Below are 13,584 nucleotides of genomic sequence, written 5' to 3' on the forward strand. Positions count from 1 at the left end.
CCAGTTATGTGAAACTGTCATCACACATTGTGAAGACATTGTACTATAAACCTATTGGAAGAATCATGCATTATGGCGGAGGCATCAGTCGCCATAGCGACATTTCTAGTTCTACATAGTCCCCTTGTGAGTCCACACACTTCCTCCAGCGGTGACGTAGTGCCTCTATGCCACTGCAGTAGAAGTTCTTTGGTTGGTCCTCCAGGTAGGAGTCAACAGCATCAATGACCTCCTCATCAGTGGTGAAGCGTTGTCCAGCCAAATCTTTTTTGAGGTTTGGAAAGAGGTGGAAGTCCGATGGGGCTAGATCTGGTGAATACGGTGGGTGCGGAACTAGTTGGAACCCACATTCATGAATGGTTGCCATTGCAACCGCTGTTGAATGCGCTAGAGCATTGTCCTGGTGAAACAAGACACCTTTTGTGATCATTTTGTCCATTTTTTATGAATCACCTGATACAGAAAGTTCAAGAACCTGTAAAATAGGGATAAAAATTGTTATGACCAAGAAATTTGGTTGGTAAGATTAAGATATAATGAACACTTTATGGACCAAATTTGGCCTTCATATCTTAATCCTTTCTATGTTAGGCTCAAAACTTTTCAGTCGCCCCTCGTAGTTATAGTTCTTCTATCCACATTGTGTCCCTGTTCTTTGGTGTTTTTTTTTTTTTTTTTTGTGGGCCACTATGCATAAAGACTGGAAAAACAATGCCGTGCAAAAGAGTGTTTAAAGGTACTGGGGAAAGTATTGGTTTGTGCAGAACTACAAGTGAAAGGATGAATTTTATGTCAGTTTCCTTGTTCATGCACGAAGAATCTTTTGTGAAAATTTCAACCCTATACAACTCATATTGTCAGAGGTATGAATGAAAATATGAAAGTGAAATGAAAGTGTTACAGGTAATGCACACAAACTATCATACATAATTTTTTTTCCCAATTACTATTTTTCCAAAGATTTTGCAATATAAAGGTGCATAGTCCAGGTAGTGTAGAGGGCGCTGTTGATGATACTGCCGATCACCGTCAGCACTGATACGAAGATTACCGAAGTTGAGCTGTCATCAAGAGTAAAGTGCGTAGGTGTTGCTAAGTAACGTTGCCTTCGTTGTCTTCTCTGCGCATCGCACAGTCTGTAGTAATGCGAGGGTGCGTGCATATGTGCTTGTTATTATGACATCACAAAAGAGGTTCGCTAAAGCTGTCATCCCCCTCAGCTGAATCATGAGCCGAACTGTGATCGGACCACTGACTACAGTGAATCGGACTTCTTTGGACTCGGGGAAGTGGGCCAAAGCGTAAGCGCTAAAGAGGAGTTGATAGCGTAGGTCTTTATAGGAAACTTGCGCCGTGCGCCCGCGTACGCATTTGACTAAAACACCAATTTACCATTTCACATCATAACTCGGCACTTTTGCATTCTCCCCCTCTACACTCTTCCCCAGTACCTTTAAGTCACACAGGTGTGTCATGAGACATACAACTTATGTAGTCATCATGTAATGGACTAGAAATGTTTTGAATCTTTTTATGTAAATAACTGTTAATGAACCACACAAGTGGGTGAAACACATTAGGGCTATTGCATGTACATGCCAAGTGTTTTTGTTTGTTTGTTTGTTTTTAGACCTATTTGTTCATGTTTGTTTCAAGGTTGACAGGTATGAAATAGCCCTGTGTTTGATTACTATTCCTGATATTGGAGTATTAGCCTTAATATTATGTAAAACCTCCACTCTAAATAATCTTATCTTAATTATGAAATGAAGGTCTTAATTATATAAGATGACAAGTTGATATGTGCTGTGGTGATGATTTATTGCCTCTTGTACCTGGTTATTTTCTCTTGCCTTTGAAGCAGATGCAATGCAAAGGTGTCCCCATCTCTTGCGGCTGTGGTGTCCAAATGTCAGGGGTTTAGTGTTAGTTTGCATGTTCCTGCGCTCAGACTAAAGGTTTTATTCTTTACAAATTTCCTTGAAATCTGATAAGAAATATCGAGGAGAGTGCTGTCTGTGTTTCTTTTAGGAATTTCATTTTGTAACCTTTATTGGCTCGGTTAGAATTTTAGACCAGTTGCATCCTGCATGGAAATGAAGGTTAACATGACTAAGATGAGGTAGGAGTGTCTATTGATGATGTACACATATTTTGATACAAGCCATGTTTTTAATAGACAGTGGCTTGCGACTGAAGGTCAGAGGTCTGTGAAGGTTAACTTCACCCGATTTTTGTACCATTCCTTGTTTAATTTCCTCTTTAGTGAAACAAATGATTACATTGTTCAGAAATGATGTAAACCAAAGCCTCAGTCTGTGATATTGTAATGTAACGTAGGTCAGATGTATTAAAGTAATCAGGGGTTGAATAAACTTGATTGGTAAAAAAGAAAAAAAAAGAATGTCACTATTTGTGACTGTTTCAGGTACACTTGTATGATGGCCACTTCATAACAGTGTTTTAACTATATTTCATTTTTCATTTCATTTCATTTCATTTTATTGTATAGAAAAGCAGTACTTAGTTATGGTCAAGGGTGCAGGTTTAATGACATCTTTGTGTGAGTACATGTAACATATATAATGTAAACATTATACCCAGTTGTGTTTTTAATCTGAGCTATACACGACTCCTACATACCATCCTGATAATATCTGATGAAGTATAAAAAATTGCACCAAATTTATTGCTCTATAAAGTTCAAGCTTAAAGGACATAAAATGCAAATTTTTATGCATATTGATTTGTGTTGATTCATAAATTCATGGAAAAGATTCAAGGAAAAGGGCAAGAAAAAGCAGTTGCTACTGTTTTGAATATGGCCCGTTCTCGCCCCACCTACATTTAATTCTTTACTTAATTGTTTGATTCAAAATACAGATAAATAAAAGTTGTGACCAAACCTGACAAGAGTCTGGCACAAAACACCTTAATTTGCTCAGTTTGTATTGTTCAATTTTATACTTCCCCAATTTCTCCATGGTTTATCTTTGCATGAGATATGTTGCTAATAAAATAATTGAATTTTCCTTTGATTTGTTTGTTTGTTTGTTTGTGTTTTGCTTGTGAGTATGACTTTTCATTCGTCACCAATGAAAGATGTGAATGAATCTCATAGAGTTTAATTGATGTAGAGTGTGATTATACATGTATTTTAATATGTTGGTGTTCTAGATCTATCTGTGTATAATTTCATAGCACAGAAGAAAAATTAAATTGAACAATGTAAGGTACACAGAATTGGAAAAAAAAAAAAAACGGTATTCACACATCATGTCTCAACAAGTTTTAAAGAAGAAAAATAGTGAAAAAAATAGATTTTGGTGTTTCAATGAGCAGCAAACATACTGTCAGGAGCCTTTGTGTGCACACACACACATACACACACATATTACATTACATTTGCCTGCCAATGTAGGCCTATAAGGGCAATGTAATGAGGGCAATTTGAGAGCATGAATCAGTTTTGTTAAATCCTTGATTAATTTTGAAGTTGAGTTCCAGATTTACCTCTGTACAAAATTGAACTTAACGCAATAACCAATGATCTGTACATGTAAGTGAGTGTGTGCTTACAATGAGCCTGAACAATAGTCATAAATCCCACGAATACCACCTTTTCAGAGTTCTGCTGACTAGGCTTCTGGACTCTTGCTCCAATGTACGTGCTTTATGAATAATTCATGATGGATTGCCCTGGGCACTGCTAATCTGAATTCATGGTAAAGGGAAAAATGCGTGCACATGTAAACAAATAAGCACATGTTTACATGTGTTTCCATATGCTACATTTCAGAATGAATAAAGACTAGCTGTGACAGTGATTCTCTAGGACTTTAAGGGTCATGAGGCCAAAGGTCAGGTTAAAATGTTTAAATTCTACTATTTGATACTGAAATTACACACTTTTTCCATGCCTTAGAAATTAATGCATTTTTAAACTCTTGAAAGGGTCAGAGGACCAGTAAAAATCCTTAAATCCCCAAATGCAGTACCTACTCTCTTTAAATAATAGACAACATAGCCATTAATCCAATTCAATCTAGTTCAAGGAAACTGAACATTCAACGGATTTGTGACAAACAAGTCATTTTAATATTTTGCCAATTTGTGTACTGCGTGTCACACATTGTCAAGATGTACTGTAGACCTATTAGGAGAAGCATGCTTTGTGGCGGAGGCATTTCCCACTTACCATAGCAAAATTTCTAGTTGTTTATTTCATTTATTCCAGAGAGCACAGCTGGATATGAGTAAACTTTAATACTTCCGAGCCTCTTTTCTCAGTATTCGTTATTCCAGTGTTTGTGTGTGTGTGTACGTGTGTGTGTATGGTTTTCTTTTCAATAGATGGGTTATAATTGTCCATTTTGATTGAGTTATACATCATTAAAAAAAGTCTGCTCTTTCAGAATGTGCTGTAAACTAAGAATACTTATTGGGCAATTTTTTGACGGTTTTGTAATGTAGGGTCACATGATGAAACTTGGCATAATACAATTGTACATGACGATATTAAGGTTGTGCCTATCATCTGGTTCTTGAAATTCTTGAAAATATCTTCATTTTCCCCATATCTATGCAATACATAAAGGTATTCTCGGGAAGCTTAGCCTATACATGGATATCAGATGTGTATGCATTACTGCACAATGATTCTATGTAGGGAATATTTTTAGCTGCGGGGTCAAATGTTATAGGCCCTGTTTACCTTTGGGAGCAGTGATTTAAAAAATGTTCAAGATATCACATATGATGCATACAGTATGTGTAGGTCTGTTGTATCACAAAATGTCCTACCTTATATATATATATATATATATAACAAAGCCTAGAATAAAAAGAGATACATTGTATCAGTATTTGGGTATTAAACCATAACTCTAGATAGTTTTAGTAGTTTGAAAATGTTCACATTTTGTGTATTGAACAATACTTAACATCAATTATACGGATTCATATTTTTTACAGTGGTTGTTTCTGTCCCTAACTCACATTTTAGAACTATTTGAAATCACTAATAATGGGTTTTTGTTTCTTCTGCAAATGGTATATTATGTCTTTAAGGGAAAATGTTCAAATGTCACTTGACCTCCTCTCATAAACAATTTAGCCAACAATCCAAATAAAACTTAGTTTAAGGAAATTCGACACTCAACAAATTTGTGGCTAACATGTCACCTTGGTTTTTTTTTCCAATTATGTGAATTATTGGGAGAACCATGCATTACGCAGATCATGTTGGCGCCATACCAGTTGCCATACTAACATTTCGTAGTTAGGAAAGTTTCTTTGCTAGATCCAGATGTGCTAGAGCCCACTTTATTGGGTGACGACTAATGTAAAAGATACGAAAAATGAAATTTTATGGGAGCCTCAGGGTCATGCTCTTTTGCTTAAAGGAGTGGTACATCTATGCATATACATGTTGAGGAGGGGAGCATAATACCAGGTCGTGCAAAATACACTCAGTCTGATTACCACTGCTTGGAAATGCATGGCCAAAGTTTTAAGGAAACTTGGCAAGAATAATCCTTGAATAAGGGATTATTGCAAATTGGTTATGCCACCCAGTGTTGGGGGGGGGGGGGGGGGACTTATATTTGTCCATGACCAATCAATCGAAAGCTCCAAATGCCTGTGTTCCCATCAAAGTATTGTATTTTAGTACTGTATGTACTATTGATTTGCTTGTAAGGTGGAGGAGTACAAGGAAAAGACGTTGGGGTACTTGAAAACTCAGAAGAATCTTCAGCGTCAGCTAGCAAGGGCCAAGAGAGAGGCTCGTGAAGCACAAGCAGAACTGGCAAGGATGAAGCAAGATGCTAGACGCAAGGCCATGAAGGAGGTAACAGTCTTTCCAGTGCATGAATAGCTTGTTAACCTAAGACACCCTAGATGCATAAAGAGATGACAAACTAAAGATTAATAAAGAGAGCAACAGTACTCCAGTGGATGCTGAACAATGTGATAAATAACATGTTAAGTACATGTATAGGGAGAGAAGTTGGTGAACATCATCAAATGAAGTAAAGACAAGATTATGGCTTAGGTTTCAAGGCTGTATGCAGGGCTTGAATTTAGCGGTGGCCCGGGGCCACCAAAAATGCACATCGGGCCACCAAAATTTCAGAAATGAAGAAGTTGGTGGCCTGATTGGCCACCAAAAAAGGTCAGATGTTTGCCTTTGGGCCACCAAAATTAAAAGTTAGTGTGGAGCCCTGCTGTATGTATGAAATCATGTACATGTATGTATGTTCATCAAAGATTTGTATAAAATGGCGGAAAACCCCTAAGTCACATCGGAGTGAGACAAAGGCACATGCAGGTATAAAATTTTTTCCAGGGAATATGAAGTGAAATAGAACATGAATGCCAGTGATTAAGTGACTTCTTTGAGCATCAGACGCAACTAAATCATACCAGTATTCAACAAAAGCTGTTGGACACTTGTGCAGTCACTACTCTGACTCTGGACTAATTTTCATACACAAAGCGTGAATGATTAGGGGCTCTTTCCTTCAATTTGTAAAATGAAGTGAATGCTCCTTTTAACTGGCATTTGATAATTTTGCTGTGTTTTGCTCAAAGATTCAATCATCAAAAAATCTATTAAAAAATATCCTAGAGGTTATTGTTTATTTGACACCGTCCTGTATATTATACAAAGTTTCTGTATGTGATTGATGTGATTCATATTCACAGAAAGCCAAAGGAAAGAGAGCAGAGCAGAAAAAAGAAACAGGTGAGTTGGTAATTTTTTTTTTCAGCCTATGGTTACTAGAGCTGGAAATAATTTGATGCAAGGAATATTTTGAAGAAAATCTGTAAGATATCCTAAGATCATTGTCAATATGTATATATATATATATATTATTATAATTTTAGTGGTATGGGGACATGAATTAGTATATCCCCTCGTTATGGGGACTATATCGATTATAGGGACGTCAAAATGTCCCCTTAACCGTTAAGCTTCCTGGCGACGCAGCTTGGTCGATTCATCCTATGATCTCTCGAATAAAAAAAAATAAAAATTCATTGGAATGAACCAAATCTCAAAAATAGTGGTGGGAATTCCGTGCTCACATGATTTCTTGTTTCAAACGATGCATTTTAAATCTTTAGGATAAAATGAAAGCGCACACCGGGCAAAAATCGAAGACGAGCGCCATCTCAGGTCGCACGGCGGCGAGCCCTAACCCTAGCGCTAACCCTAGCCCTAGCGCTAACCCAAGCCCTATGGCTATGGCAGTTCTATGGGCATATCGCATGCATAGCGCGAAATTAACCTTGGTACCTAGCCTGCCTTGCATGCGACAATATACGAGGCAGACGCGACGAATGCCATCGCGCACTTTGCACTACCAATGCAATGGATCATCATATCGTCTTCAACTTTTCAAACGAAGTCAGAAACAGCCCACCCTAAAACCTAAGGTAAGTAGCGGCAATTTATATAAGCACAGTAATATCAAAAGTACTGTAGAGTCCATGAGTAAGACAAAGTCTGACAGACTAAGTCAGTAGTAGACTGTAACTGCGACCAGCAGCCCCATACTACGCAACGCTATGCGTATGGGGCTGCTGGTCGTAGTTATGTAGACTGTAGTGACTATAGTGTAGATCTAGAGTCATTCAGAATCTACATGTAGGATGTGGGCTGTTTGTTGTTAATTGTTGGTGTTACTATAATAATAACTGCGACAGCCGGAACGCGCTGCGTAATAAACATCGTTCAAACAAGTCTGTGGCCTGATGAATTTGTTCATGCTGACTCGAACACAGCTAACGTTCCGTTTGGTGACCCCCTTTTTTCTCTTGAGGCCCTGACACACTTTTCCTGACACATTTTTCCTGACACATTTTTTGCCTTACCTAGGGATACCTACCTAGGGAAGATTCTGAACGCAGGCATATTACGCCTCTATATTCAGTTCAAGATTCTTCCTCTTCAAGATGGCTGGCTCACTTCCGGGAACAGGGCTTTCATAGTCATGATAACTCATTTCCTTGTTACCTCTGACATTATAATACCGCTGACATTCTTATGCCTCTGCCAACGAAGTGGCCGGAGGCATTATGTATTCGGGTCGTCTGTCCGTACGTCCGTCCCGTTTTGTTTTTGTCAATATCTCAAGAACCGTGAGGTGGTTTTGCATCAAACTTGGTATGAGGGTGTATCCTGGGGGGATGATACTTTGTTTGGATTTTAGGGTCAAAGGTCACAGGTTATTTTGTGAAAAAAGTTTGAAATTTCATGTTTTTCTCCATATCTCGCAAATGGTTCAAGGTATCTTCATGGAACTTTGTACAGTGGAAACTCGATATAACGAGATGGCCGGGACCGAGTCATTTTCCTCGTTATAGCCGATATCTCGTTATATCAGTAGGCATAAAAGAAAGCATAACATAAAGACATTAATTTGCACATGTGGGACTACCCATCATCTTTCAATCCATACTGATAACTTGATCATGTGTGTGAGGGAATCACTCACCTTTATGGGTAACAAGATGTTTTCGCCAATGAAATCCAATATCAAGACTGAAGTTTTTCTTATTAATTGTAGATGTTTGAATTTGTAAATTTATATAGCTTGCGATTGTGTCAAGATCGTCTGTGGATTGGTATGTGGTTATGGTATGGGTGTGTGTTGTGTGTGGAATATGGTCTGCACAATGCTGTGTGTGTATATGACACATTCTGTATGTACATTATGACTGCGTGTGTGTGAAGATGGGGAATTCCCTAAGTAGAAAACCAATCACAGCATCAGATTGCCTCACACCTGCTAAACGTCATTATGATGTCATGTACATACATATGGCCGTCCCACCACATTTTCTGCATGTATCAGTGTGCGCGCACACACACACATACACATACAACATGCGGTGCTAGCTGGAGTGCACTGAAGAAAATACAGTTGTATGTGTGTACAAGACAGTTTTTGGCGCATCGAGCTTTTACAATCTCGGAAGGTGATAGCACAGGCGAAGTAAAGGTTTACCCGAAGACATTTTGCTTTACCTCGCTATAACAGGTTTGATTGGCTATGTTTTTCTTTGTTTGGAAGTCACAAAATTTATCTCGTTATAGCAGTTATTTCGTTATAGCCGATCTCGCTATAAGAGTAGCATTTTACATAGACTTGCGTGGAAGGAAATTTGGGACCGGGAAAATTTCCTCGTAATAACCGATATCTCGTTATAGCAGTGTTCGTTATACCGAGTTTCCCCTGTATATATGCATGTACCAATGGGCAGTGATTATCTAGGGAAGTTGAGGGTCATGGGTCAAAGTTCATCTCCTCAAAATATCACTACTTTCCTTATATTTATGCAATGCCTGAAGGATTTTTTTTTAACTTGATGTATGCATGTGTAACCCAATATATATTTTGTGAAAAGTTTCTTGCCAAAAGGTCAAAGGTCAAGTGAAAGTGCTAAATTGCACTTCTTCCTCCATATCTCAAAAGTAACTCAAGGTATTATCATGAAACTTACATATTTATGCATGTTCTACCTAACAGTGATTGTCTTTGGAACTGTGAGGTCAAAGGTCAAAGGCCAGGTTGAAATAATACTATTTTACCATTTGATACTGAAATTATACTTTTTCTCAATACCTTGAAAATTACTCAATGCATAGACTTATAAAAGGGTCAAAAGTCAAGTAAAAATCATTAGTTCCCCCAAATACCTACACTCTGACATTTTAATCATTCATCCAATTGAACCTAGTTCTAGGAAAGTGAACATCAGCACATTTGTGGCAAACCTGCCATTTTGATATTTTGCCAATTGTGTGTAACTGTCATCACACATTGTCAAGACATTGTACTATAGACCTATTAGGAGAACCATGCATTATGGCGGAGGCATACACCAGTCGCCGTAGCGACATTTCTAGTTACATCTGACATTATTAACGTGGCATTTTTACCTGGCACCGAACAAACTGTACCTGGAACAGTGGTTAATTTCCCTGAATATATGGAAGAACGATGTTAAATTGGCATAAACTTTGGGTTAAACAATACTTAACATATTCATCGCTAAAATCTGTTGCAAGGCCCTAATTGATTTTAGTCTCACAGTGAAATCATAACTAGACGTCAAGACGTAAAACCATCAAACTGGTGAATTGAGTAGGATCGACACTTGGAGTGGCTTATTTTTATTGGTACTGTGACCTTAAATAGGGCTGCCTTTATTTACCGCATTAACAGTCACTAATTCTGGTTCGCGGGTCGAACCTGAGAGCTGAGTCTGAGTCTGACCCGCCTTTGATTTTTTCATTTGTTAACACCCAATCACAGGCAAAGCAAGGCGGGTCTGACCCGCCTTTTTTTGCCCCAAGAAAAGGGTATAGGGTTCGTCCCACAAGCAGGGGCTGCTCCGGCTTTTTTGGCATGTGTAAATGGAAAGCCAAGTATGCCCCAGCAATTTGGAGCAAATTTCAAGTCAATGAGCGTGCATTTTAGGGCTTCATTGTTTCACTGTGCATAGGACTACCTGCCTCCCGTTGATGCAGATTTTCACGGCAGGCACATTGTGTGTTTACATACCTTGCGTGAAGTACTATGGGTTATGGCAAAAACTGGCCCCTCGAGCTGGGGTTATGTGTAAACGCAAAACTCTGGCCTCGCGAGCCGAGTCTGCCCAGTGAGGCAGGTCTGCCCCGCAAGCCGGGGCCCAATGTAAATGCGATAATAGCCTCTCACTGTGCTGCCCAGCGAGGTAATTAAGATGAATTGTGATGAAAAAATGACCAGCGTTATTCCTTCCAAATTCCAAAGTATGATTGTTTTACAAAGTAAGGCGGGTCAGCAGACTCAGACCCGCGAGCCAGGGTTCAGTGGCTGTTAACGCAGTAAATAAAGGCAGCCCAATAAAGGTCGTAGTAGCAATAAAAATAAGCCAATGAAGCAACATGAATGCTGGGTGAATTCCTATGCAAGCTTGTTAAATAGCCCTCAGCAACAAACTGCCCACTTTTGAAGATCGAGCATTTTTAGACAGATTTGTCTATGGTTTGATGAAGGACACTTGCCCCTGATACCACACATTTTATGACACAAGTCATAGACTTTTGCTCTCCATTCACCCCTATTCCAGGTCGGCCGTAATCTGGCAGAACTCCCTAAGTCGATTTTGGTCGATTTTCAGGTTTTGAGTGTTTTGTGTGTTTTTTTCTCATGCTCTTTAAAGTGGGCCAAAAAATAAGTTGTGATTCGGTACAGAAAGTTATATTTAGAAAGTAATTTTGGCAAAATTCCTGAGGAGAAAGGGCGATTAATCTGGCAGAACTGTGTAAGACGAGATATGGAATGAATTTTCTGATGTTAATCAGGCAGAACTGTGCAAGTCGACTTACGACAACGCTTGGACCAAGGTGTTCCTGCATCCCGCACGGACATGGTATATCTTAACACGCGCGTGCGCGACCTTGGTAGTGACGAACGCGCTGCGCGTTCAAGTTAGCAGATCAGTGCCTATAGCTAGCTAGACACACGTCGTACGGCTACGGAGTATTGTACACGACGACAGTCACGCTAAAGCAATGGATCCAAAAGCAATAACCCTCGTTACTCTTGGGGGAAACTGCCACTTTCTTTTCCTTCATAGACTGGCTTCAAAACAGGTCAATATGCAATATGCCTTAACTATTAAGTTTTGCTACAATCTAGTGTTTTTTAAGCCTAGAGCATTTCTAGATCTAACAAACGTTATAGTTTGCATCATGTCTGACATCGCGCTCCAGTCAACTTTAGGCCTACTTAGTACTGCAGCACTTGTCCATTAAAGTGTATGTGAAATCAATGTACTGTGCGGTAGCGTACAATGTAGGTCATGCAAACAACAATATCTGTAATCCATAGCTTCTTATTTTGTTTTTCATTGTAAGCGGTTAGTCAGCATGGATCTATGGGATTGATCTTGAGAAGTTCAATGAATATCTAGAATACCGTCCATAACGATGGCATTTTCGATCCAATCGTACAGACGTCAGAAATTGGCCAATACTAACACTTTTACAAGTTTATTTTTTAATACCGGTAGTACCGGTACTCCCGGTAGAGTTGTGCAGTAGGGGCCTACTAGTACTAGACTACTTGGGCCTACCATTACTTTTAACTTAGGCTGAATTGCCGGTTATTCTGTCTTTACTCAGTTTTCTATTTTTCTAGATTTGATTCGGCATAGACATTCTTTTAATAAGTCTGTAATATGAAGAATCTAGAATCTACAAGTTAAAAGTGATTAATTATAACCATATGTAGCCCTAGAAATAGATCTGAAACTTATATCTAGATCTGTGATCTAGATCTATACGACTATTACTAGACATTATATAGGCTATAAACTTTATAGACTTACTGTTAGTCATTAGACAGGCAGGTTAGGCTTTACATTGTTCTTAGATCTACTATAACATTAGTAACATTAGTAGGCCTACTAGGCCTAGATCCCCAATAGACAGTCTAGTTCTAGATTTAGCCCCTACCTGGATATGAGACGATATTATTAGAGTCTAGATCTAGAGTCTAGACTAGAAACTAATTTTCATTGATATTACTAGTCTGTTAATGATGCCCCAAAATAGACGTCTGGATGTTACAGACCTCTGGATGTTACAGACCTAGACAATGGAGTAGAAAGAGTTTGAGCGTTTTAGGCCTGCGTAGAGAGTAACGGTTAGAACACTACTACCCTAGTACTGTAGTAAGCCTATACGGTACTGTAGGAGTCGACACAAACGAGTCCTAGGGTCCATTTTTTATTTCTAATAAAGCTGTAAATAAACTTTTAGTCAGGCCTAGCTCCTAGTATTCTTTAGTTTAAATTGAGTTCAGGCCGTCAGCCAGTTGTAGGCATACTCGTACAGTACTTTGGCCCCTGGGCATAGAGTAGGAATGATGAGATCAGTAGGCCTATCGTATGCAGATCCCTGTGGCTACGTACCTCTCTACTAGTCTCAGATGTCTAGTGTATCGTTAATAGGCCTGAATAGACTACAGTCTAGACGATCTACCATGTAGTACCTGTAGTCTTGATGAACAATATCTATAGCTTAACATCTAGTCTAATATTATTCTTAATCCAAATGCAATGCTTCATGAGATCGACAATAACCCAAGCAGCAGCCAGGCTTTTGATGTAGCGGTACTTCTTGTGCCACTAAATAATACTGAAACATGAACACAGACTGACAACATTTGGGGACAGCAAGTTATTTTCCACATACGAATGAATTGATAAAATTAAATTGAATGTGAATCAATAATGATGACTTTATGCAATGTGAACAAATATTTCAAAAAATTGTACTCGATCTAAAGTATTCATTGTTTTGACACTGCATCCGTTGAATAGTAAGGGGGATGGATGGTAAAATCTGATAGACAATCCGCAGAAAATAGACTGAGATACGTAATTGTGGCTGATAAACCACGTGTTTATCAGCCAGAACTGCGTATATCTAGGAGATACGCAGTTCTGGCTGATAAGCATGTGGTTAACGACGAAAAGAGATACGTAGTTCTGCCTGATGAAACACGTGCTTATCAGGCA

At 38.8% G+C, this 13,584-nt stretch overlaps 1 protein-coding gene across 1 annotated transcript in view; it reads left to right on the forward strand.

Moving 5' to 3' along the window:
* LOC139734356 (uncharacterized) overlaps positions 1-13,584 on the forward strand; it is a 65,083-nt gene that overhangs the window by 22,855 nt on the left and 28,644 nt on the right. The window contains exons 5-6 of the mRNA XM_071645148.1: positions 5,702-5,851; positions 6,709-6,748. Of these exons, the coding sequence (XP_071501249.1) occupies positions 5,702-5,851; positions 6,709-6,748 (190 nt within the window). The remainder of the gene's footprint in view (positions 1-5,701; positions 5,852-6,708; positions 6,749-13,584) is intronic.

Source organism: Diadema antillarum, unplaced genomic scaffold, assembly GCF_040938485.1.
Source record: "Diadema antillarum isolate AM-2024a unplaced genomic scaffold, OU_Dant_1.0 seq00000523_RagTag, whole genome shotgun sequence".
NCBI lineage: Eukaryota > Metazoa > Echinodermata > Echinoidea > Diadematoida > Diadematidae > Diadema > Diadema antillarum.